General features: G+C 36.4%; 2 protein-coding genes across 4 annotated transcripts in view; one reads left to right on the top strand and one right to left on the bottom strand.

Moving 5' to 3' along the window:
* Positions 1–16,488, top strand: part of LOC107726013 (calcium/calmodulin-dependent protein kinase type 1D-like) — a 55,020-nt gene extending 38,532 nt beyond the window's left edge. For all 3 annotated transcript variants that reach the window (XM_016535465.1, XM_016535467.1, XM_016535466.1), the window contains exons 3-11: positions 1,024–1,098; positions 5,162–5,300; positions 5,383–5,509; positions 7,948–8,023; positions 11,996–12,108; positions 12,580–12,658; positions 13,669–13,756; positions 13,915–14,152; positions 14,863–16,488. In XM_016535465.1, the coding sequence (XP_016390951.1) occupies positions 1,024–1,098; positions 5,162–5,300; positions 5,383–5,509; positions 7,948–8,023; positions 11,996–12,108; positions 12,580–12,658; positions 13,669–13,756; positions 13,915–14,152; positions 14,863–14,993 (1,066 nt within the window). In that variant the 3' untranslated portion in view covers positions 14,994–16,488. The remainder of the gene's footprint in view (positions 1–1,023; positions 1,099–5,161; positions 5,301–5,382; positions 5,510–7,947; positions 8,024–11,995; positions 12,109–12,579; positions 12,659–13,668; positions 13,757–13,914; positions 14,153–14,862) is intronic.
* LOC107726016 (ADP-sugar pyrophosphatase-like) overlaps positions 1–22,184 on the bottom strand; it is a 76,851-nt gene extending 54,667 nt beyond the window's left edge. The window contains exon 1 of the mRNA XM_016535474.1: positions 22,025–22,184. The gene's annotated coding sequence lies outside the window, so the exon portion shown is untranslated. The remainder of the gene's footprint in view (positions 1–22,024) is intronic.
* Positions 22,185–24,888: the final 2,704 nt, after the last annotated feature.

Here is a 24,888-nt window from a genome sequence, read left to right as displayed (position 1 = left end):
GGGGGGGAGAAAACAAATGTATTATCTGTACCCGTTGATGTCCATTATGAGCATGTGTGCATGCATGCGTCTTGTTATTGTTCGCTCACTTGCGTCATTGCCTGGCCTGTTATCATGTGCCAGTTGGACTCGCTGATCAGAATTAACTTAAAATGCAACGCTAATGCGTATACACATGGCCGCCGTGACTGTGTTACCATGACGAGAGAAGAGAGAGATGTTAACTGCAGGGAAGGAGAGGAGAAATATTGCCAGTTGATATATGAAAGAGATGAAAAAGCCACCTTTTAAAGCAGGCACCTTAACAGCATCCATTAGATGACAACAATTAGACTAGCAGTGCATCTAAATGCTTTAGAATCTTCAAAAGCCATTTAGTCAGTTGTTTTGGCATATGACAATATACTGTATATACATACAAATGTAAATTCAATTAAAATGTTATTTACCTTAACCTGAAATGCATACAAATATATGTGTAGTGAATGTTAATTTCGATTATAAAAGCATACATGCTAGTGCATGCAAGTTCATAGCTTAAAACTTGGCAGTGTTTATTGTACATTAAATGGGCCTATGTGCACCACTGAAGTATTCATATGCTTATGAGAAGATCCAGAATGTTCCACTCTGTTAAATTAACTTCCTAAACAAACCCAGAGGCAAAGCAAGCCAGATTGCAGCAAACACATGCATAAAAATAAACGCTAAATGCATATTTTTTTAAATTGCAATTATAGCTGAGCCTGCCTTCACAAAGTTTTATTATATATATATATATATATATGTGTGTTAGATTTATTTTTAGCAATTTTATCCGTTTTACACAAAATTGTCTCCCTTTATAATAATAATTAATGAATTACTATATTTTAATGTAAATTTTTTGCAATTTTTAATTTTTGTACTGTTTTACACCATTTGAATACAGTATACATAAATATTCACAAAAACACATAATTTTTATGCCATGTTTCCATTCAGATGAAAAGATAAACATTGTTATATGTCTCTGTTTTGCAGAATTAAGCATGAGAACATAGTGGCGTTGGAGGACATCTACGAAAGCTCCAATCACCTCTACCTAATAATGCAGCTGTGAGTATGTGCGACGCTTACACAGTTACCCACAATGCACAATGTGCTCATGTCTTTCTGTTCATTCTGTGGACATTTTAACAAACAAATACCCAGTTATTTGCTTGTGTATGTACAAACATTTGGGGTTGGTAAGATGCTGTGGAAACCATGATACAATTTTTTCAGGATTCTTTGATGAATACATATTTAATTGATTTAAAACAGAAATCTTTCGAAATATAAAATGTCTTTACTGTCCCTTTTGATGGTGTCTGTGGTCCATGATTTTCAGCCATTTCAGAACTGAGAGAACTATGACTTTAACATATTACCGCCCACATCATCATCTCCTTATCAGTATTCAGCAACCCAGCGGGGGCGTCGCTAACTCATTTCACATGCGAAGAGGTTAGCCCATCATAAGGGAGGTCATTTACATACTGAAGTCTTAAAAGTGCAGTAACGAAAAAGGTTTGGTTCTAAGGGTCAAAAAGAAGGTGGAAAGTGATCATGTAAAACTAAATTACCACAAGAAACCTTGACAGACATATAAGAACAGCCCTGTTGCTCATCTTTATGTAATCCTCAGACATTTCTGCGCTTAAAAACGCTGTATTTTGTGTTTTTACTCTTTGATTAAACAGCAGTTGACAGTCTGACCTCTTGCTCAAGTATTAAAGTGACTTCTGTACCGTCCTTCACTTCAGCTCTGTTTCGATGAGCTTAATGTTCTGACACATGAATGCACAAAAATTAATCTGTAAAACGATAAGAAAATAGGATGGCACGGTGGGCCACGACCCAGATCACAGCGAACTGGAAGATGAAGAATGTCGATCTGGACAGAGAGGAAGAGAGAGGGTGGCAGTCTGGTGAGTTGGCTGAGCGCTGCTGTATGCTGACGTAGAAGCATTGCGTAACATCGGTGATGGGTAGCAGAATGTGCATGTCTGTCCAGCACTGCAATCACACACACACACACACATGCACACCTTAATGTAAGGGGAGCATGTAGTGTGTGTATCATATGCATTTAAAGAGAAAAAATGAGCCCTCTCTCGCTATTAAATAAATATATAGCCTGTAAGACGATTTACTGCATCAGAGCAGTGTGTGTGTTTTTAGAGCATGTTAAATTTTGTTATTAGCAATGTATGTTAGCCAGTGAAATGGCATTGACAGTTTTCCTTCTATAATGTGATATTTTAATTCACCAAGGATGCATCAAAAATGTCAGTAAAGACGCATAATGTTGCAAAAGATTCCCATTTCAAATAAATGCTGTTCTTTTGAGATTTATATTAATCAAAAAAGTATCAGTTTCCACAAAAATACTGCACAAAAGCAGCACAACTTTTTTTTAACATTGACAATCAGATATGGTTTTTGAGCAGCAAATCAGCATATTAGACTGATTTCTGAAGGATCATGTGACACTGACAATTCAGCTCTGCGTCCCAGGAATAAATGACATTTTAAAATATATACAATTAGAAAACATTTATTTTAAATTATAATAATAATATTTGACATTAATATTGTTTTTACTGTATTTGTGATGAAATAAATGAAGCCATGGTGAACAATCTTTTTTTAAACAGTAGTGTATTTCCAAGTTATAAATTCATTATTCTGTTAAAACTTGTGTATTATTTGAGCTGTAAAAATAATTAAATTATTTTTACAGTCATTTTAGGTGTTACATTGTCATGGGAACAGTAAAATTATATATAACTTGACACAGAAATGGTTAATTTTCATATAAAATCATGTTAACATGCATATTGGTTACATCTTGTATTTTGTATTTTAACACTTCCATTGTAAGTGCCTAACTGTAACACAGTTTTTATTTATTTATTAAGTAAAAGAGGCATAAATCCAAATAATTTTTGTGCTGATCAACATCATGCTGTAGATTAACTTGACTTGTATTGATCCTGGAATAATCTTTACATAGAGGTAATTTATGATGTTGCTTCCCTGTGGGTTGTGTATTCAAAAACTCGAATGATTGTGTCCATATATGTAGATAAGAAAAGTGAGTGCATGGACAACAGTACTTTATCCATTGGGAATGGACATAATCGTGTAAAGTGGTTTCTATGACAGGTGGTTGCAGGGGAGGGGTTGCTGACGTCAGCCGAAAGGAAATTCGGTTCAGGGACAGAGCCTGTTATTACATTTTCATGAGAGATTACGAAGACAACAGCATAAATGGGGTCAATTCTGATTTCATTTCAACTTTAAATGCTGATGATGCGGAGACGAGAGGGAAGTTAGGCGGATTAGAGGAAACAAACATTTATTTTCCGTCCTCATTTCGCCCCTGGAAACCGCATTAGAATTTGAATTCCAGAGTGTTAATTTGATAGTTGGCCGGGAGCCTGCCCCTCTTTTCCCTGTTAATAGGTTGTGCCGAGTGTGTGTGTGTTACTGAGAGAAACATGAAGAACATTTTGGCATATGGTGTTGAGATGAATATTTAAACAGTACCAATCTGCTTTCTGTATGATCTCACAGATGCCGTTTAGAAACTCTTTTCATAATTCACTCTTCACGTAAGTGTGTGTGCAAGTGTGATTCAATCAGATATGGACTGTTTTCTTCATGCATGTTAGATCCTCAGGCACTACTGCACAATATGACACGATTTACGGCAGTGGAACGAGAGAAATGAGGACTAGATGAGGACAGAGAGAAAGAGACGGACTAAGGGCGTCTGCACACTGCAGCAGAGAGCGCTGTACATCCATTGACTACAATTGAAATGGTGCATCATGAGGATGTAGAGAAGGAGTGTTCAATTAAAGTCCAAAAGGTCTATGGTTTCCTTCCCTGCAAAGGTCCATATAATCATAACTTACACTGGCAGGAGTCAATAAGGCTTGGAAATGAAATAAGCAGTGTGCAGCATTGGAGGAATATATATATTTTAAATTGTAAGATTGGCAGCAGAAGTACTTTGTAAAAATAAGAAATAATCCTACATACACTCTTAAAAATAAATGTTCCAATAGGGAACCTTTTTGCAATGATATTGTAGAACCACCAAAAATAACCTTTTAGAGAACAGTTCTTAAAAGAACAAAAAAAGAACATTTTAATAGTCTGAAGAACCTTTTTTCCATTATAAAGAACCTTTTTGTCCTATGGAAGGTTCTTTATATAACCATCAATGCAAATAAAGCACTTTTATTTTTAAGAGTGTAGTGAAAATGGTCTACAAAACTGCTGCTTCATCCAGTATAAACTTGAAAAGGTGCAAATGTGCATTTGCTACCTTAAGGAGCCATTTCTAATGGGTAGATCAACTTGATTTTCAACAGAAATTGGTTTTCATGGGCAATTTTGCACATAAATGTTTATTTCAACTGCGGCCTACATATAGATCAAAACAAAAGATAAATTAGGCTGCACGAAACTCTTAAGAGTTATTTCATGCATATTTCGTGTGCGTATATGCATCAATGGGCAATGCATCCATTTTTTGAGACAATCACTATAAAGACTATGAACAAAAGCGATTGTATCTCCATCCAGAAGGGGGTGCTATAGTCTTAGTAGTTTGAAAACAACCCCTGCTCAGACCACACCAAGTCCATCCTCCGACTTTCAATAAGCAGCATTAATGTGCTCTGTCTGCACTCTCCAGCTTTGAGCTTAAATTTGCCTAATTGCATGTAGTAGAGTTTGAATTTACATAAAAATGACTGGCTAATGCAGGCGTAGGAGATCAAGAGGCCAAACGTCATTGAGTTCTTTGCCGAGGCTCCATTGTGTGACGGCTTGGTCTCTGCACTTACAGGGACGAGATAAAGTTTTTTCCCCCCCTGTATTCAGATCAGTTGCACTGTGGTGGGTTTGTCTGATCTCAGTCGGCATGCAGCACCCCCTACAGGGGAGTTCACATCAATTACAGCCCTGCAATTGTGCTGTATATTAGGAGGACACACATTTCTGCTAGTATTTTAATATGTAACTAAACATTTAGATGTATATATTAATATGGAATTAGTTTTTTAGTGGTCTCTCTGCTCTTTGTTGTGGTCTCTCTCTCTCACGTTCTGTGTATTTGCAGTGTGTCTGGCGGCGAGTTGTTCGACCGGATTGTGGAGAAAGGTTTCTACACAGAGAAAGATGCCAGTACGCTTATCAGACAAGTACTAGATGCTGTAAACTACCTCCACAATATGGGAATCGTACACAGAGATCTAAAGGTGAACGAAACACACCCACATTCACAGTTCAGTTCTGGTTTGATATGTTTGATTTCAATATGAGTGCGTTTTCCCTCTTCAGCCAGAGAATCTGCTCTATTTCAACCCGCAAGATGGCTCAAAGATCATGATTAGTGATTTTGGTTTGTCTAAGATGGAGGGGACAGGTGATGTCATGTCCACAGCCTGTGGAACGCCGGGATACGTGGGTAAGAGTTTAGATATGAAAGAGAGATTGAGATGTTTATGATTTTTGTCTATTGTAGATGTGCATGTTTATATACCGTATTTACAAATGTGTATATTTTAGCTATTGAAGAGTGACTGCATGGGATGCATGTGTCGGTTCATTTGTGTGCGGCCTGTATCTGCACTTGAAGCTTATTCTTATCTCATACTGACAGAACTGCCCCAGAGTCGCCTGCTTTTCCCCTGCGATTAGAGCGACTGCAACACTCTGAGCCAACATGGCTGTATGTGATGCTGCATGTGAAATAAACACACACAGCTGGATACAATATTCAGTTTAGAAAATATTGAATTAGAAAAGTAACTTTCATATTATGTGGTCAGAAATTTTGCTTTTAAAAATTGCTTTTGTTTATTGAAATTGAAGCTAAAATAAAATATAAATATTGAAATGAAAACCAATCAAAATAAAATAAATATTATATTAAAATATAAATTATAATTAATGTTCATATTAAACATAAATATTTGATGAAAAACAAACTTATTTCAGACAACAATTCTAATTTTCTTTTAAGTGAAGTACTAAATTTACTTAAACTAAAATTGAAATAAAAAATAAAGCTGAATAGATCACAAATAAAAAAAACTAATGGAAAATATGACAAAAACATTAAACTACTAACTATTACTAAGTACTAAACAACTAACAAAATGAAAACAAAGTCAAAGCTAATTCAAAATATTAATACATATTATTATTATTAATATACTAAAATATACTTAATTTTAAAATTACAATAGGTGGTACCATGGTACAGTGGTAGTATCAGATGGTAATACCATGGAATTTTAATTCATACAACAAGACTGAATGATAGCTCTATCCATATACCAAGTATTACCATGGTAAATGTACAAAAAACATAACATATGGTACAATAATAATATCAGTATATCATTATATCAGTAACACTTTACAATAAGGAATTTGTTAACATTAGTTAAGTATTTTACAGCATTTTTTAATCTGGGTTAAACTACAATTTATAAATATACTATTTTTCATTGTTAATAGAATTCATGTTTGTTCATAATGCATTAACTGTGTTAATTTAGTGAAACACTGAAGAATTCTGTAGAAATGGACAACCAAGATGAATAAATGCCGTAAAAGAATTGTTCGTTGTTACTTAATGCAGTGTTAACAAATGAAACCTTATTGTAAAGCGTTACCCATTAAACAAGCTTAAGAAATGGCCCAAACTCATTCAACGTATAAATGTAGTAACTGTAAAATCAAAATGAATAAGATCATGTAAGAGTCATGTTGGAAATATCTCCTCTTGTAGGTCCATCACACACCGTAACTAAACCATAATAAAGTCAGCAGGGTTCGAGTCTCAGTAGTGTTGAGTTTCCTACATGCCTCTTCATGCATGTGTGTTTAAGGCAGTCTTTACGGGCAAGTTTCCATGGTAACTGTGTTTAAACGGCGCTGTGGCGGCTATAAAACGAGTCTTCAACCAGTTGCATCCTGGACCGGGGTCAGACGCTGCTGTGCGTGAGCTTTCTCCTCAATGGAAACACTAGAGCTGAATGAGAGCAGCACGCAGGCATGCATTCAGTGTGTGCGTCTGGAATGCCCTCTTTTTGTCTTTAAATGGTAACAATCTCGTACCAAGCCCTCCAAATCAAATTTAAGGATCAACCGCTGTCATCGTTTTTGGATTTTGGAGCACTTCATGCTTCCTTCTGCTGACCAGCTTTTTGAAGATGCTGATTTCATTTTCCAGCAGGATTTGGCACCTGCCCACACTGCCAAAAGCACCAAAAGTTGGTTAAATGACCATGGTGTTGGTGTGCTTGACTGGCCAGCAAACTCACCAGACCTGAACCCCACAGAGAATCTATGGGGTATTGTCAAGAGGAAAATAAGAAACAAGAGACCAAAAAAGCAGATGAGCTGAAGGCCACTGTCAAAAAAACCTGGGCTTCCATACCACCTCAACAGTGCCACAAACTGATCACCTCCATGACACGCCGAATTGAGGCAGTAATTAAAGCAAAAGGAGACCCTACCAAGTATTGAGTACATGTACAGTAAATGAACATACTTTCCAGAAGGCCAACAATTCACTAAAAATGTTTTTTTTTTTGGTCTTATGAAGTATTCTAATTTGTTGGTGGGTTTTTGTTAAATGTGAGCCAAAATCATCACAATTAAAAGAACCAAAGACTTAAACTACTTCAATCTGTGTGTATTGAATTTATTTAATACACGAGTTTCACAATTTGAGTTGAATTACTGAAATAAATGAACTTTTCCACGACATTCTAATTTATTGAGATGCACCTATAGTTGCAAGACTGTCGAAAAAGACAGAAACTCAGTGGCAGACAGGAGTGATATGATTTGTCTCAATCTGATCTGATCTGATTCTTTCTCTCTTCTCAGCTCCAGAAGTTCTCGCTCAGAAGCCATACAGTAAAGCTGTGGACTGCTGGTCTATCGGGGTCATTGCCTACATCCTGTGAGTACCCACAATGCCACACTCATCCTTTCATTTATAAGCTGAGGAATCCTTCAGCTAAGGTTTGAATGAAACTTTCAGAAGAAGAAAAGTTTGCACAATGTCACTGAACCACTGAGTAAATGACCTATCTCTCCAGATGAGCTACAGATGTTGTGCCCCACTTTACTCAGACTCTTTATATGGGCTTATTGTTGTGGTGCAGTTTGAGTGAGTTCATAAAACAGAAAAGAGAGAGTTTGTGTCTCACAAATATTTGAGATGTTGATTAATGGAAGATTTCTGGACTTTCTCTGGTTCCTCAGCAGATGGGAACGCTTTCTTACCAATAAACACTGCGGTGTTACCATGGTACATGATGATGGTATGAGATGCTAATGCCATGGTACTGATATGAATTCTTATATAACATGTTTTTTACTTACAGGGCAGGGTGATTTGGCAAAAAAGGTTGATTTTTTTGAAAATGGTTGATTTAAATATTTATATTATATTATAATTTTTTTTTTCTTAAAATTATCTTTTTGTAGTTTTTCACTAAATGAACACAACAAAAATGTTGATTTATTTGAAACAATATAACAATTGATAAACAACAGGATTTTCTAATATTTTTCTCCATATTTCCCATATATTTGCCCATATTATAGTACATACACTTCAATATCTAAAAAAAACATGGTTAAAGCTCAGTTTCATCACTTCTGTGAGATACTATATATATATATATATATATATATATATTAGAAAACATTTTATTTATATAAAAAAATACCATGTGGACTTCATGAACATTTTTGAGTCTCGACTCGCTCCCGGAATCAAAGTTTTGAATCGATTAATTTGGAACAGACAGTTTGAACTGATTCAGGAAGAAGAATCAAACTTACTGGCTCTAACCTAAAGAGTCTTAAGAAATGTCATAATATGCAGCAAAAATTATTGTAAATATTACTATTAAATAGCCTATAAATGGAATATTCCTCACACTAAAAGTACATTGTCCCAAAAACAAATCATTGCGATACCACTGTGATATTTTCATTTCACCCTCTGTATATTTCTTAGTGTGGGAATGTTCATAAGGATACTGAGAGTGTCATAAAAGCTGTACATTTCACATGTGCTGTGGCCATCTGTGCTTCTCTGTCTGTGAATTAGCATTTTACTTAGTGGAGACAAATCAACATAAAAACAAGTGCCTCATCACCTTCTCATATCTTAGTCTGCTGCAGTTCTCTGTGTACATCTGAGTCAATTGTCTTTTGTTTTGGTCTTTGGATCCTGGCTGCTCTGGGGCGACTCCTGCGCCAACACAAACACTCACACTGTCTGTCAACAAACTGCTGAAGCTGTCCTTCCCATCACTCCCACTCACAGCTGTCCTGATCCCAAATATTCACATGTTTATGGTTGAGTTTGTTTACTTTTGCACAGGTTAATGTTAACTTACTTAATTATGAGATTTAGAATTAATTTTTAACTACCATAATGTAATATATGTGATTTTAAAAAAATAGTTCACCCAAAACTGAAAATTTACTAAAAATGTACTCTCTCTCAGGCCATCCAAGATGTAGATGAGTTTGTTTTTTTCATGGAAACAGATTTGGAGAAATTTAGCATCACATCACTTGCTCACCAATGGGTCCTCTGCAGTGAATGGGTGCCGTCAGAATGAGCATCCAATCAGCTGATAAAAACATCACAAGTAATCCACACCACTCCAGTCCATCAAATAACATCTAGTGAAGTGAAAAGCTGCATGTTTGTAAGAAATAAATCCATCATTAAGACATTTTAACTTCAAACTTTCAGCTAAAACACAAATCCTCTAGCCATAATACTGCTTTCTCCTGATCTCGTCTGAATCAGGAAAGGAATATGCACAGATCAAGCACCGTTTACAAACGAAAACAGTTCTAAATAAATATATCAGTGGAATTTGATGTGAGAGGACAATAGAGGATGGACTTTTTAACTGGAAGGAGCATTATGGAATGGAATGGATTAAGGAAGTGACGGTTAAAATGCCTTAATGATAGATTTCTTTCTTACAAACACAGCCTTTCGCATCACATGACAATTGATGGACTGGAGTCATGTTTTGGATTATTGTGATGTTTTTATGTGCTGTTTTATACAATTTTTCAGGAACTATTCTTTAAACAAGAAGAAAAAAAAATGTAAGGCAGGAATTTATCCATCAGGAATTGATTGGATCATGAAAAGTGGTCTCTAAATGACAAAGTGCTGGATGGGAGATGTTGTCTTTTTTTAAGTGAAGCATTTTGTTACATTTTGATTCAGTATTATCACTTTTGGGTAATGAATCTTATGAATCATTCAAGACCAGAAATGTGTATAAAAGTACATTTTGATTTTATGTTGACTTAAGCTAAGTTTGTACATGACACGAGTGTGTCAGTGTTGTTTTTGCTAACTAAAACCAAAACTATGAATTGACTTAAAAACTTCATTAAATATAGGATACCAGCATGGCGCCGCAACTTGGTAATAAAGCTCTTCTGATTCTGATTCTGATTCTGATTCTAAATGATCTAAAGCTGAAATAAACAAAAAAAACTTAAAGATCTTAAATATAACATCCCTACTGTGTTATTCCTATGTATGTCTGCACTATCATGTATGTCTGCACTATGTTTGTACTTTCTTCTACACTGGAAGCTCCTGTCGTCAAGTCAAATTCCTTGTGTGTGTAAACATACTTGGTAATAAATCTCTTCTGATTCTGATTCTGATTCTGATTCTAAATGATCTAAAGCTGAAATAAACAAAAAAAACGTAAAGATCTTAAATATAAAATTAAGTTGAATTATCTGGCAACTTTATTTTAAGTTGAAGTTCTAAAATGACTAAAACTTAAATAATTAAAGCGAAATATTTTTTAAAAATAAATGAAAGTTGACAAAATCACAAAAATACTAAAACTGGAAAATGAAAATATAAAATTAAAAGCGAATTCAGAATATTAATAAGCATAAAAGTATATAAATAATACTAAAATAAATCTGGTGTGTGTTTACCGACAAGGGCCTCTGCCCACTTCTTCCTCGGAGCCAGAGCTTGGAGTCAGATCTCATGGATGGTTGGCCTCCTCTCAGGTGTGATTATTGCAGTGACAACCGGCCGAAACCGTAGCTAATTCTCTTAGCGTCTGATTAGCTAACCCAACGAGAAGAGAGAAAAACACAAAGCTAATGGGGTCGAAATCAGGCAGAAAATTACCATCCCTTTCTCCCCCACTGCCTCCGTTCCCCATGAGGAAAGGTATTTTAATGGCTTTGATGATGGGAGGAGAAAAACATTCCAAGAGATGTGTTGAAGAAATTTGATTTACGTTCATCGGGTTTAATCAGCTGTCTTTCTTTTCAGATTTCCAGCCCATGGGGTTTATTTACGCTTATTTACGAAACGTAAATGCTTGTTTACTGTTGAATCAAGGTGTGAGCTGACGTGTTTTTAGAGGATTACAGTGTAAATCTAAACTCTAAAGGGATCGTTCACTCACAAGTGAAAATCTGGCATTATTTATTCAGGACTAATCTCCAATATGACAAAATAATATGTAAAAGTAGTCCTTATGATGATTGCATTATATTACTAGTGTTTTGAAGCTATATTGTACAAGTCATGTGGACAACTTTTATAAAGCTTTCATTTTTGACATTTGGGAGCTTGACAAAGCGGATCCCATTTCATTATATGGAAAAGAGCAACAAGTACATTCTTCATAAACAGAGGAAAAAAGTCATGGGAGTGAGTAAATAATGACAAAATGTCCATTTTTCATGTGAACTGTCCCTTTAAATATAAGTAGCATATAAGAACTACTGATGTTACACATTTAAGGTTGTGGGTTCGACTCCACACATACTTGCTTACATATTTCCACACTTTGAATGAGCTGTAAGTATGGAAATGATACAATAAACTTTTGTTTTCTTACAGATTGTGTGGTTACCCTCCCTTTTATGACGAGAATGACTCCAAACTCTTTGAGCAGATCCTGAAAGCGGACTATGAGTTCGATGCGCCGTACTGGGATGATATATCTGATTCAGGTATATTCACTCTGGGAAGTGTAGAAAAGAAGCACATGGTGCTAATGGTCCGGTTTATAGGTGTTTAATCTATAACACACTCACTCATCTATCAGTAACTGCACATGCTGCCAGTAAGAGAGGAAAAATGTTTTACAGGAAACTCTGAGCGCCGTCTCTGGCATTCAGTAAACACCACGGGCATTAGCTCTATGAAATCCTTCCAACCTACAAATCAGGGAACTGTGAATGAATCCAAATGTTGTTGTCAGTCTTTCCACTGATAAACCCAAACTCTCAGTTTTATCTCACCAACAGGATGAATGTGGCATAGTGTAGGCCCACAGTGTAGAACGCAAATATGATGCCTTGAAATGTCAATGTAGTTTAATGGTTCTAAGCTACTGAACATTTATGTTTTGTATTTTTTAATGTTTAACTTTTATATTTTTTATATTTAATATAAAATTTTATTATTTTTATATTTAACAGCAAAAGACTTCATCAGTTGTTTGATGGAAAAGGACCCAACAAAGCGATACACATGTGAACAGGCCCTTCGACATCCCTGGTAAGTCAGTACTGTCCTGATTAATTACAATAAATTATTATTATTATTAATAATAATAATTTTTAATTCAAAGTGAAACTATAATTTAAGTAAAATTATAGGAATTTATTATCATTATTATTATTATTTAAATAATAATAATTTAGTTGAAAATCATTTTAATGTACAGTAACAATGTTAAAAGTAATGATAAGAAGAATTTAGAGTGAAAATATCATTTAAATAATAAATCAGTAATTTTATTTTTTTTGTTGATTTTGTTGTTGTTAATAATAATAATAACAATGTTACAATTAAATGAAATTTTCATTATTATTGATGACAATAATAATAAACAGTTCTTCTTACAAATAATATAGTACATTAGTTGAGCTGTAGGTGATGTTGTTTAAATTATAAATTTAATAAAGATCCTTTTTTGACAGCAACAAGTAGGTCTCTGCAGATCATTGTTCTTTATGATTTACTTTTATTTTGTTGGACTGTCTTTCAGGTCCTCAAAGACACTTAAACTGTACCAGAACAATTAAACTGTGACCTCATAAACAGCTTTTAGAGACAGAGCTTTATTTCTCGTTATTAGTGCAGCGTTTCATTGGTATTCGATTGAGACGCTGTCTGCGTCAGCCGGGGATTGCGTGTACATTCTGAGTATCAGGCTGAATTCTGTCTCTCCATTATCATGCACCAAGATCTCTCTCAAGGGCAGGAGGAAAGCTACTGAATAAACGCTAGCCAATTAAGACACTGCGCCTAATCTCACATTATGTATTCCAAAGCGCTAATCGGCAATTAGCACATCCTCTACAGGCACCTTTAAAAAGCCTTTACCAAACACTGGAGTCTGAGAAACTGGAGAACAGAGCAGAAGGATCGAAAACCATAGGGAATTGACACACTTTGGAGTAAATCAAAGTGCTTCTTAAGAGGAGAGGAGCGATGAGAGGAGAGGACGAAGTGAAGAGGTGAAGAAGGGTGCAAAGTTTTGACTTTGTCGTTTTGCTTTTCAGGATCGCAGGAGACACTGCGCTCTGCAAGAACATCCATGAGTCTGTCAGTCGACAGATGCGCAAAAACTTTGCAAAAAGCAAATGGAGAGTGAGTAGAAGTGACATTGTGAATAAGGCCAGCAAGCTTATACAAGTAGAGTCAAATTTTGAAACACAAAATCTAGCTTGTGTAGCTTAGAGTACTGTATGTTTTGGGCCTCATTTCGCTTCTCTTTGACCATGAATTCTCGTCTCTCCACATATCAGCAAGCCTTCAACGCCACGGCCGTGGTTCGCCACATGAGGAGACTGCAGTTGGGCAGTAGCATGGGGAGCAGCATGGACCAATCAAACAACGCCAACCAGAACCGCATACTGAACGCCAACCAGACTCCAAACACCACACCAAACTCCACTGCGGCACTTACCCAAAACCACAAACCTGCTCCCAATGCAAACGCCGTTCTCATTAACGATATGGCCACCTCTATACCACGCAAAGACTGTAAGTATTAGTCATATATCATATTAATCAACATGAATATTGCAGTAATTTGAACGCACTTTTAAAAATCTAATTTATTTCAATAATAATTATTGTATTTAAAATTTCCTTAAACAATAGGCCAATTTTAGACCCGCTCCTGTCAAGAATTGGGAGTATAAGAGAGTGCTGTATGTAGAATGACAAAAAATCGGGCTGTTTGTTTCATTTTTGCATTTGAGTTCATTTCATATGCCTGTTTCAGTGAATCATTTTAATCACTTGTTCACATCCAGTGTTTATTTAGTTGATTTAGTTTTTTTATTCATTGACCCTGTTCATGTCAAAACTCAAACATGTTGCATGGTATGTTTTACTAAAAAGGAGAAATGTTGTACAAAATGTGGGAAAATTATTATTTATAGCTATACTACTTTTCAATGTTGTGGTAAAACACCCATGTTTTTAAAACTAAGTTTTAACATTTACCTTATCGCACTTCGTCAATGACTGTCAAAATGATGGCTCTTTTAAATTTTTAAAAAATTGAAAAAAAACAAACAAACACATTTTTAATCCATTTAAAACCAAATATAATAAATATTCAGATGTAGAATAGCATCTAGAATATCTGAAAAATGTTAAATTAGACATATTTTCTGCTATAATCACCTAACCCTAGTCCTAACTTAAATGCATAAATGCACTAACCGATAAATTTGCATTTGTAGGTACTGCCCCTCCACACACTTCCTGTTCCCTGGCATCAGCTGCTTCCTCCTCTGCCTCAGGGGCGGAGCCCTGCAGGCCACTCCCTCCCTCAGTTGCGTCTGTGAGCACAGTGCTAACTGGGACCAAGTGACGCCAGGTTCTGCGGGGAGAGAGCTGGGAGGCCACTGCCCTGTGAGCCCCGCCCCTCAGCCCGCTCCCCGCCCTGCCGTTCAATAAGGCAAAGGACTGACCCATCGCCATAGCAACCACCGAGAGGCTCAAAACACTGCGCGCGCCTAACGCACTCCTGCCATTTAACCTCCAGGCCACTAGAGGGTGCAATGCATGCAGCGGCAGGAGACGGAGATTTCCAGCAGAAGGCTTCCATTTTGAGAAGTGAATTTGTGCGGCTGGACAGAACTGTGATGTCTTTGCTATGAATGTGCTACGAACCTCGCCAGCCATGAAAAAAAACAACAACAACGAAGAGCGCAGAGGTTTAGGTGCGAAAGCGTGTGCATGATCGTGTCCGCCCTTATAGGAGGATGGCGCCAATGTCAAATGATTCTTCTTACTATATCGTAACATGTCTAGCTCTTCCCACTTTTCCCTGTTTACTTTCTCTTATCTACTCACGATTTATTGTATTTCTCGTTAGCTACCATTTTGATCTTTCGGGGTTTTCCACTGATGTGTCACGCTGACCTGCAGAAGTGCTTTTAATAATCACGTTAGACTGTTTTGCGACATTTTTCGAGTCGAGACTTCTGTTTGCACATTTATACGAGAGAACAGGTAGCGCAATTGCTAGCGTTTTACGAGATGGGAGATCACCGATTTGCGACCTCGCCGTCGGGTTTTAGCATCGGGAAGTTCAAGATATCTGTTAAAACATGCAGTATGTTTGATTGTTATCTTACTTTACTGGATTTTTTTTTTAAAAAGCAAAGAGAAAACAGCTTGATCCTGTTACTCTCTGCTTCAAACGTGACTTTAAATACACACAGACAGTCACTGTTAGTTATTGAATATAGTATAACTGTTAATACGCAACACAAATCTCCCAAAAAGCCATGGTAGTGTCTTTCTACGCCCAGTGTACGAGTTCTCAGGGAATTCCGCAGCTGCACTGGGCAACATAGTGATGGTATCTTTAGTAACGCCTCCATGGTTTGAGATTGTCTCATCCAGCTGGAATAATGTAAAAAATATCGATTAGGATGATGGACAGCTGTTTAACTCTCACGACGATTGTATGACAATTTGACCATGCGGGAAAACTGATATGTTATGCTACGTTCACGCCGTTTCGGAATTAGCCCTACCGTGATTACAAACTCCTGATAGAGCAAAAGTCGGGCTCTGGAAGTAAATCCCATCAGTTTTCTCAATTGGAGATTTGATTTTTAACCATAACTTATAAGCCTTTAATCACCTACTGTGAGCTACGAGGTTGTTTATCGATGGTATATGATTTTTTTACATTTATCGATAGCATTATTTCAACATTTTTTAACAATAATGTTCAACAGTGGGAGTCCTAGTAAAAAACTACATTGCCCATGATTCTGAAAAAAACTACACTCCCATGAACCACTAATGCTAATGACTGACTTAATCTGCCTACACTTTCAAACTACTTAAATATTTGTGTGTATATATATATATATATATATATATATATATGCATATTTTGCAATATACACAATCATACACATCTTTAAATCAAATTTATTTGATGTTTTTAATTTGTTGTTTGCACTGCTTCATGGGATCGTAGTTCTTTCCCTCATTAGAGCGATTTTTCTCTGATTTTCAAATACTTTTTGCTTCAAATCAAAGTTTATAATGTTGTGAGTTACCTCGTCTCTGGTTGGTTTGGTTAATGGCTTATAACTCTTAAACGGGGAAAATGAATGGAGAGAATACTTCCGGATCCAAGGCTGCTGATAAAGTGGGCGGCCACTATTGCACTCTATTACACGTTGGAAACAAGTTAAGGGCGGGACTGACCATTTTATTCGACCAATGGCAGACAGAGGAGTGTTTAGGATACCTGTTACTATTTCTGCAACATTTTGTGATGCTAGTGGCATAGAAACTTCACTTTAAAGGCATTTTTGTATATATACTGCTAAATATTTCTATTTGATGTCATTTTATTATAGCCAGCATATCATGGTGCGCTTTCTTCGCTCTTCCTGATTTTGCAAAAAAAAAGTGGCTGTTTAATGTGGCTGTTAAGTATTTTGCAGTAAAGTCATCATTATGCATTTACATGTTGCGTAATTCTGACTCAACGCAAACGCAGCATAACTTTCAGTGACTGTAAACATCTTTCCAGTACGACTCAAAGTGTCTGAATTTCTAGCATTGCTTTAAGGGCTAAGTTAAGGTTTTTACACGTCCTTATTGATGGGTGACTGGTCTTCTGTCCCCGAACGGCTCTGCTTATTATGTCCTGTCGGGTTTTTAAAGTGACTGATGACTTCTTTGCCCTTTATGGTTTGTTAATATCACAGGAGGGAACCTCGTCTATGGACAAGATTTAGGAGTGTGTGACATTTTCCAAAGTGCCATCGAATATCTTCATGCATTTCCCATTAGTTTCATCCTGAATGTTTGTTTCGGTGTGGGCGGCGCTTCACCGTGAGGGGTTTGAGCTGATGGGTTTATTTTTCAGTCAGGTCATGCATGCACCATTTTGTCTTCATTTTCACACTCGAGAGGAGTTCGTAATCTCGCAATGGAGATGCGCTGCAAAGCTTTTCACGAAACTGGGGCGACGTTATGATTTTGTATGTCACGAAAGCTGTTTTCTTTGAGAGTGAACCATACTTCACATTTCTGTTTCATTCAGAGCCATTTACGCTGTAAGCATGAGATGTTTGATAAGTAACAGTTGTTTAAATGAATGTTGAGCTCTTTTGACAGTATCTGTGGCATAATGTTGATTACCACAGGAAATCATTTCAATTTGTCTCTTAGTTTGTAAGAATAAAAGTCAACTGTATAGAAAGGCATATAAAGGGTTTAAAAGCACTAGAGGGTTTTCTTAAAGCACCTCTATTAATGTTTCTGTACAAATATGTTATTTGAGCTATAATCACCTAGTTAACAGTGGGACGACTGTCCTAGACTGTCTTATATTTTCTACACGTTTTGTCATGTAAACAGTACCTTTGTGCGTACTGTATGAAATTGACCAGATTTGTTTTATTTTTGAAATTGAATATAACTTTTCAAACGAGGTTAGTAAGCAATTTTTCCAACTAGTCTCATTCTTTGAAAACTGCATGAAAAACATTTGCTGTAGAAACAATTTTTACTCAGAAATTGCTAGTAAATTTCACAATAAATTGTAAAGAAATGACAAGTAACACACTGAATTAAAATTTTGAAGTAGAAAGCCTGAAATTATTATTTTATCTTTTTTGTAATACTTATTCCAGTAATCTTGAAAAAAATAAAATAAAATTGCAGTGTTAACATTTATTTCATTGCCATTTCTTGCCCCTGTAGACTTTAATTGTAAGTGCATTACTATAAATGTCATTTTTGCTTGTTTTTATAAACTGAAGGACAACTAGAAATGATTTTCTGTGGTAACAGGGCTTAACATGTTTGGCTTCAGTGTTCATGTAGTCTGTGTTTGTATAGTGTCACTTTCTGTGTGTATTTATGGGTGTTAAATGCAGGAAATTTGTCCCATATGCTGGTTTTGAATTTTTTAAACCCTCATTAGGATGTGCAGAAAAAGTATAAACCAAAATATGGGGGTGTTTTGAACGAAGATAAATAAACCTGTATATAGTTACTGGCACTGCAAGCCAAACATAAATGTATTTTAAATCTAACAATTAAATCTATGAACTCATTTTAAGTAATGAAATTCAGTAAATACATGCACACATGTGCCATGGCTCACACACAAACACACCTTGGTCAATCAGTGAGTGCAATGAAGGTCAGAGAGCAGCGATGTTTCAGTTCACTTCGATTACAGCATCACTGTGGTCTGTCTGCGTCCAGAGCAAATCACTCCGTGTGTCCGTGTGCTTTGTAAATAGACTGTGATTGTGACGTGTCTATCATGTTGTCCCTGAGGAGATGTTAGTGTGTCCGTTGCGTGTCTCATCTCGTTCTCTAAACACTGCCTTTCTCTGCAGTTATCGGCCACACTTGACTGTAATACACACAGATGTATATTCACAAACCTGTCTCTCGTTCAATGTCGTACGTTCCGAGAAAATCACGTTTCTATTGTACAAACTTCACACGCGCAACATGGTGAATATTTAACTATGATCGGTTGTGATGCACCTTCTCCGGACGAATCGTTTCCTGACGTTTTCTCTCTCTTTTTTTTTTTTTTACCAACTCAGGCATCACTTTTGCCTCTTACGATGAAAAAGCTGTGACTGACAAGTGTCTGTGCTACCCAGTGACTGTGCAGTTTTAAACTTGTCCCTTGAATGTCGACTTCTTCGCAAATTAAGAAAGAAAAAACCTTGCAACTGCATCGAATGATTTTATAAAGAACTGCGAGCATGTTAAATGCGCTTTCCGATTCGACCGATTGTTTGCGTATTTTCAAAAGTCCTCACCATGTAACTATATGTATGAAGAAATATGTCTATATCTATATGAATATATATTTAAAAAATGCAACTCTGATAATGCAGGCCTTGTGATCTCTGCATCTCTGACACAACCTGTCCGAAATAAAAGTTGCCCAGTGAAATGTGAATTATATACTCATATGCATGTGACAATGATGATCATATTTTGGGAGTGGCATACGAATACTAACTTTACTGTGACGTGATCTTCTGTTGACATGGGGCTTGTATATCCAATGCCTTTGACAATCATCTGCACATATCAGAGTTTATATTCCATGCTGTAAAGCAATGGGGAATTAAATTTTTTCCCCTTTCTTTTTCTTTCCTTTTTCCTTAAATAAATCCTGAATGATCATGATTTGTCTTTTATGGCTTGATAAGGATCTCAGTAGCTTTTGAACACTGTGTTTTCTGTCGTACGTTTGGTTTGGATCCAGTGTAAGTGGTCTTTCATTAGCGGTCAGTCGGGCTGGACGTTGCCGGTCTCCCACCAGCTCAGAGCTTCAGGCGATGCCTGCTGTTGCGGACTCTAAACAGACTGGAAAGAGAGCATGTGAAAACCATCCAGCCATCCGTGACCGCGTACGACCCCGGGCATCTGTGCGTGTGTCTGGCCAACATGTTAGACATTAGCCGTTTCAAGGAGGCGACGGTGAAAATGCAGCTTGCTTGCCAAGTTACTCGATATTCAAAAAGTACAGGTCTGCCAGCTTAGCAGACATTAAACACACACACATATATATGCCTTGCCTGAGTAAACTTGCTTTACCAGTAGAGAGAGAGGGGAAAAATGTGTATATAGTGTAGTATAAATGCAACATTTAAACTTACCATATGCATGCCACATAACACTGTGTTAAGAATATTGAAAAAAATAAAAAACACCTTTGCCGTTTCCCTAACAATTGATTCACAGTTACAACTGGACCTTACTACGATAAACAATGACCAATAGGCTATACTGTATACACACACACACACACACTCATTAACAGCTCTGTACTGACTGAGCAAATTTGATTCAAACTGCTACCCGAGTCACTTTGACCAACTATTTAAAAAAAGAACCGGTTCAAAAGAGTCATTTGTTTGAGATTCAAGTATCAGGGCTCGCACTGTGTTTGTTGTTGTAAGCAGGAACCTAAACAGGAACTTCATGAGATATCTGACAAATTGACATGTGGATGCATACATTTTTTTACCTATTGTTGGCAGTGGCAACCAGATTAGTCTATATAATGAAATAAAAGCAATATACAGCTAACATTTAGTAAAAAAAAATATATATATATATCTGACCCCTTGATACACTAAATTGCTGGTTAGTGTATTTCTATTTCTATTCACCACAATGATTTATGATATATTGAGTTTCCCCTAATTTTCTTTTTTGAATTCCAGTGTTTCTGCAGGTCTTATGAAGGTAAACTTAAATTTAAGACATCAATGTTTTCAAAATACACTGCTCTTTATATTTTTGTCTTGTTTTCTGAGAAGAAAATCACAATTTTGTCAGTTTTTGCTTAAAGCAAGAAAAATATCTGCCAACCGAGTAAGAAAAATAATCTTAATTCAAAGGCAAAACAAGATATTTTTTCTTGTTTTGATGTTCAACTGTCTTCTCCAAACTTTACAACTGTACTTCAATGTGGAATTATGTCAAAAGCTAAATTATTGTTATTTCATTTCATTGAATACATTTCATTTTATGCATTTAGCAGATGCTTTTATTCTCTCTTTGTTGAAGAGCCAACAATAGTCATAATATACAATGCCATGTTTATTAGACAACTAGATTAGGAAGCAAGCTAGAGAATAGAAGAAAAAGAAGTTTCTCTTTCATATTTTTCTCTCCACGCACCATCACCAGATGCAGTCAAACCCTTAATGCTGTGCTATAGGTTCTTCTGCAGACCTGACCGTGGAGAAACCCACTTTCATTTTACAAGCCGACATTGGAAACATCTTAAAATAGACGCTGAGATTTCCCCGGAGGACAGCACACATTGTTTTTCCCCTCGTGCTGCTGCAGGGAGCAGCAGTTTCCCTGTCATTATCCTCTTAAAATAAATGACTTCTAACTGCATCGCCTCGAGAGCCAATGTCAGTGTGCTCTGCAACATGTGACCCGCTCTCTATCCAACCTAACAGTTATGAGTCATCCTAATGTTATAGTTTGCTAAGCCACAAAAATCTTCATCTTTTTGTTTGAATCATGCTGAAGGGCATTTCAGTGGATGTTGGGGGTACAAATGAAGAAACTTTCCCAGAGGAGTGGCACACATAATAGAACCAGGCACACATAATTCACACACCAGGCTATTAAGACATCTCAGAAATCCAGCAGGTCATAGAAATAAAAACCTGAGCCATTAGATGGCATCTCTGGCTCTTTGTTTGACCCACATGAGCACACAAGCAAACCTACCTGGTCTTTTCATATGATCTCAAATAGCTCACATTATCAGTTCAACCAAAATGTTGGAATATCTCAAATCAACAACACCTCAAACGCAATATCTTACAGTTCAATTAGTATGAAAGTATCTTGACTCACCAATGACGTTCACTTGAAGTCAAGAGATGCTCGACAGTCTTTCTTTGTGCAAACTTAGGCCGGTTATTTTTCTTCTGAAATCTGCCAGTCTATGAATTAATTCATTTTCAATGAAAGGGTGCTTAAAAGAAATCACTTGGCGGCCATCTTGGCAATGCTCATTATTTTCTAGTACAGCTGCTACCTGCTAGCTGTCTGAAATGTCCAAAACTGTTGGCCTGGCATGTTCCAAGCCAGAAATAAAAAGTGTAAAACATTTATTTTTTAGCATTTACACATGCACGTGCATGATGTCCTCCACTTCTCCTTTGATTTACACACAGCCCATTCAGAGCAAGTTACTTTTTGTTGAATACAATTTTGCAAAAACAACAGAAAAATACAACAAGCCCAGGTAACATAAATATGTTCAACATTTTTATTTTGCCAACAATTCTATTAAGTTATGAAAACTCTGTATGCTCTCAAAACATCCTTTTTAAAACATTTAAAAAAATGTTTATTCTTGGTTATGTAAATGTTAAATGAGTCGAATGATTAAAACTCATGAAGTGAGTTCAGGATTAAAAAAGAATAAATATCTGCCAATGGGCTTCAAAAAAAAAAATCAAAGAGTTATTCCATACTTTCACACTCTTCATACAAGACAAAAATACTGAGGACGACTGCTCTGATTTAAGGTCTTAATTTATAGAAGGGCAACTTTTAAAGACCTTCAGAAACCCTGCAAAAATGTTTCTTAAAATTGAATTGATGTTGCCATCTTGCAACAGAATGTGATCTAACATAGAGAGGCTCCCGGCCATTATCAAGTGACCGAAACCTTAATTTAGTCTATTTCTGTGGTTCTTAACTTCAGAGTCAGCGTCCATCATCAGCTCCTGCTATCAGCCTCCAGCCTCTTAGTTCCTGCTGTCTGATCACATCTGCAGCTCAAAGACTTTGATAACAGACTCAAACTGTGTTGAAAGCAGACAAACGTCAGCCTGGTATGTTTTGTAGTGGGATCAGCTGAGGTTAATGTTTATGAGAGGACTGGTTAGTGTTTGCTTGGGTTGGAGTGAGATTGAACCGTCTTAGATCTATACGCTCTGCATTGTCAGCGTGCTGATATGCCGATGTGATAATGTTTTGTGTAGCAGCAGTCCTGCAAAATTCAATATTAGCTCACAGTGAGTCATTTCGGTTGATTTAGAAAGCCTGCAGCTAACTGGTGAAATCAAAGCTACTGTCTGCTTAAAAGAGAGGATGTAGACGCTCTAACTCTGCACATGTGATATGACTCTGCAGAGTCTCTGTCATATGGAATAAGAGAAATATCCGGGATGTTTTAAGCAGGAACCTGAGTCTTTCTGCTGCACGATGCCCGCAAAGTTTCCTTACCGGAAGAACTGGGGGTGTACAGATAAAAACTCCTGATGTTCCTCTGTGTGTTTGTGTGTGAAGAAAGTACTTCAGAAAATGCAAGTTAGCTCAAAGTTAAAATTTTTTTAAGTTGTGAAATGTAATAATTACAAATTCAAAATAATCCATTCAAATCAAACTGAATCATGTTGAATCATTTAGTAAGAAATCATAATCAAATTTTCACAAGAGCAGCTATTTACACACCTAATGGGAAATATATTTGTCTCCTCTCATAAGTGAAATATGACTGTTTTTGTTCATTAATAATTACGATTTAATACAGATCGTCTGTCGGTTTGACTTACCAGATGCTGCAGGATTGTTCAGCATCCTCATACACTCTTAAAAATAAAGGTGCTTCACGATGCCATAGAAGAACCTTTTTGTCTAAATGGTTCCATAAAGAACCTTTAACAGCTGAAGAACCTTTCTGTTTGACAAAAGATTCTTTGTGGTGAAAGAAGGTTCTTCAGATTACAAAAAGGTAATAAAGAGATGGTTCTTTAAAGAACCTTTGACTGAATGGTTCTTTGTGGAACCAAAAATGGTTCTTCTATGGCATCGCTTGAAGAACCTTTTGAAGCACCTTTATTTTTAAGAGTGTAACCTGAACTCCTCAAGACATTTGGGAATATGAGCAAGGACAAAATTTCCCAGAACTGGACTGAAACATGTTAAACACATCCTCTCTCCCCTTCCTCCGCTCTCTATCTCGATCTGCTCAGCAGATGAAAGGAGACGATGAGTGAGGATTTGCTGAAAAGCCGTCACTGGATTGTCTGCTTGATAAGTGAACCTGTGATGCATTACTATCAGCTACACCAGAAAGGAAGAATCAGATCTCATGTAATTCAGTGTAATCATAGTATCTGAATGTGTGTGTGTCCTTGCACTTACCTGATGCAACTGTGTGAAGTGTGTGGGGTGATGTATATGTATAGGTCCTTTATATTGGCTTTTAGTAGTATTGTCTGTTTAGCTTTATATATAAAAACCAGGTTTATAAGTAATCTGATGATATTGTTAAAAATATTTAATTTTGACTTGAAGACAAATAACTTTTTTAAAGTTGACTTTAATCATTGTAAAAGCATCAAAATCACCAATGTTTCTTTATATACATCATTTAGCTCTGTCCCATCTAAACATGTTTGTACTGCTCTTTTACTCATAATATTAATCTGTTTACTCACTTCTTCCATCCGTCTGCACAAACTTCTATCATGTGTCTCAAACTTCGCAGAAGTATGAGCTAATAGCATTTGTTCTGCTTAAACTTTGAATTTTGTATGAGTTTTACAATGTACAGTGGAACTAAAGACGAACTAAAATACTTTCAGGTAAGACAGACCAATCACCATTCAGTATGCAAATATTACGATGACATCACTGCTTCCTGTTACTTTTTGAATGCTGACTATTGTAACACTTTTCAAACTTTCATCTTGATTTACTTT

The sequence above is a fragment of the Sinocyclocheilus rhinocerous genome, unplaced genomic scaffold (genome assembly GCF_001515625.1).
Source record: "Sinocyclocheilus rhinocerous isolate Xijiao unplaced genomic scaffold, SAMN03320098_v1.1 scaffold395, whole genome shotgun sequence".
Taxonomy (NCBI): Eukaryota; Metazoa; Chordata; class Actinopteri; order Cypriniformes; family Cyprinidae; genus Sinocyclocheilus; species Sinocyclocheilus rhinocerous.
Note: the sequence above shows the minus strand (reverse complement) of the source record. Positions and strands in the feature narration are given on the sequence as shown.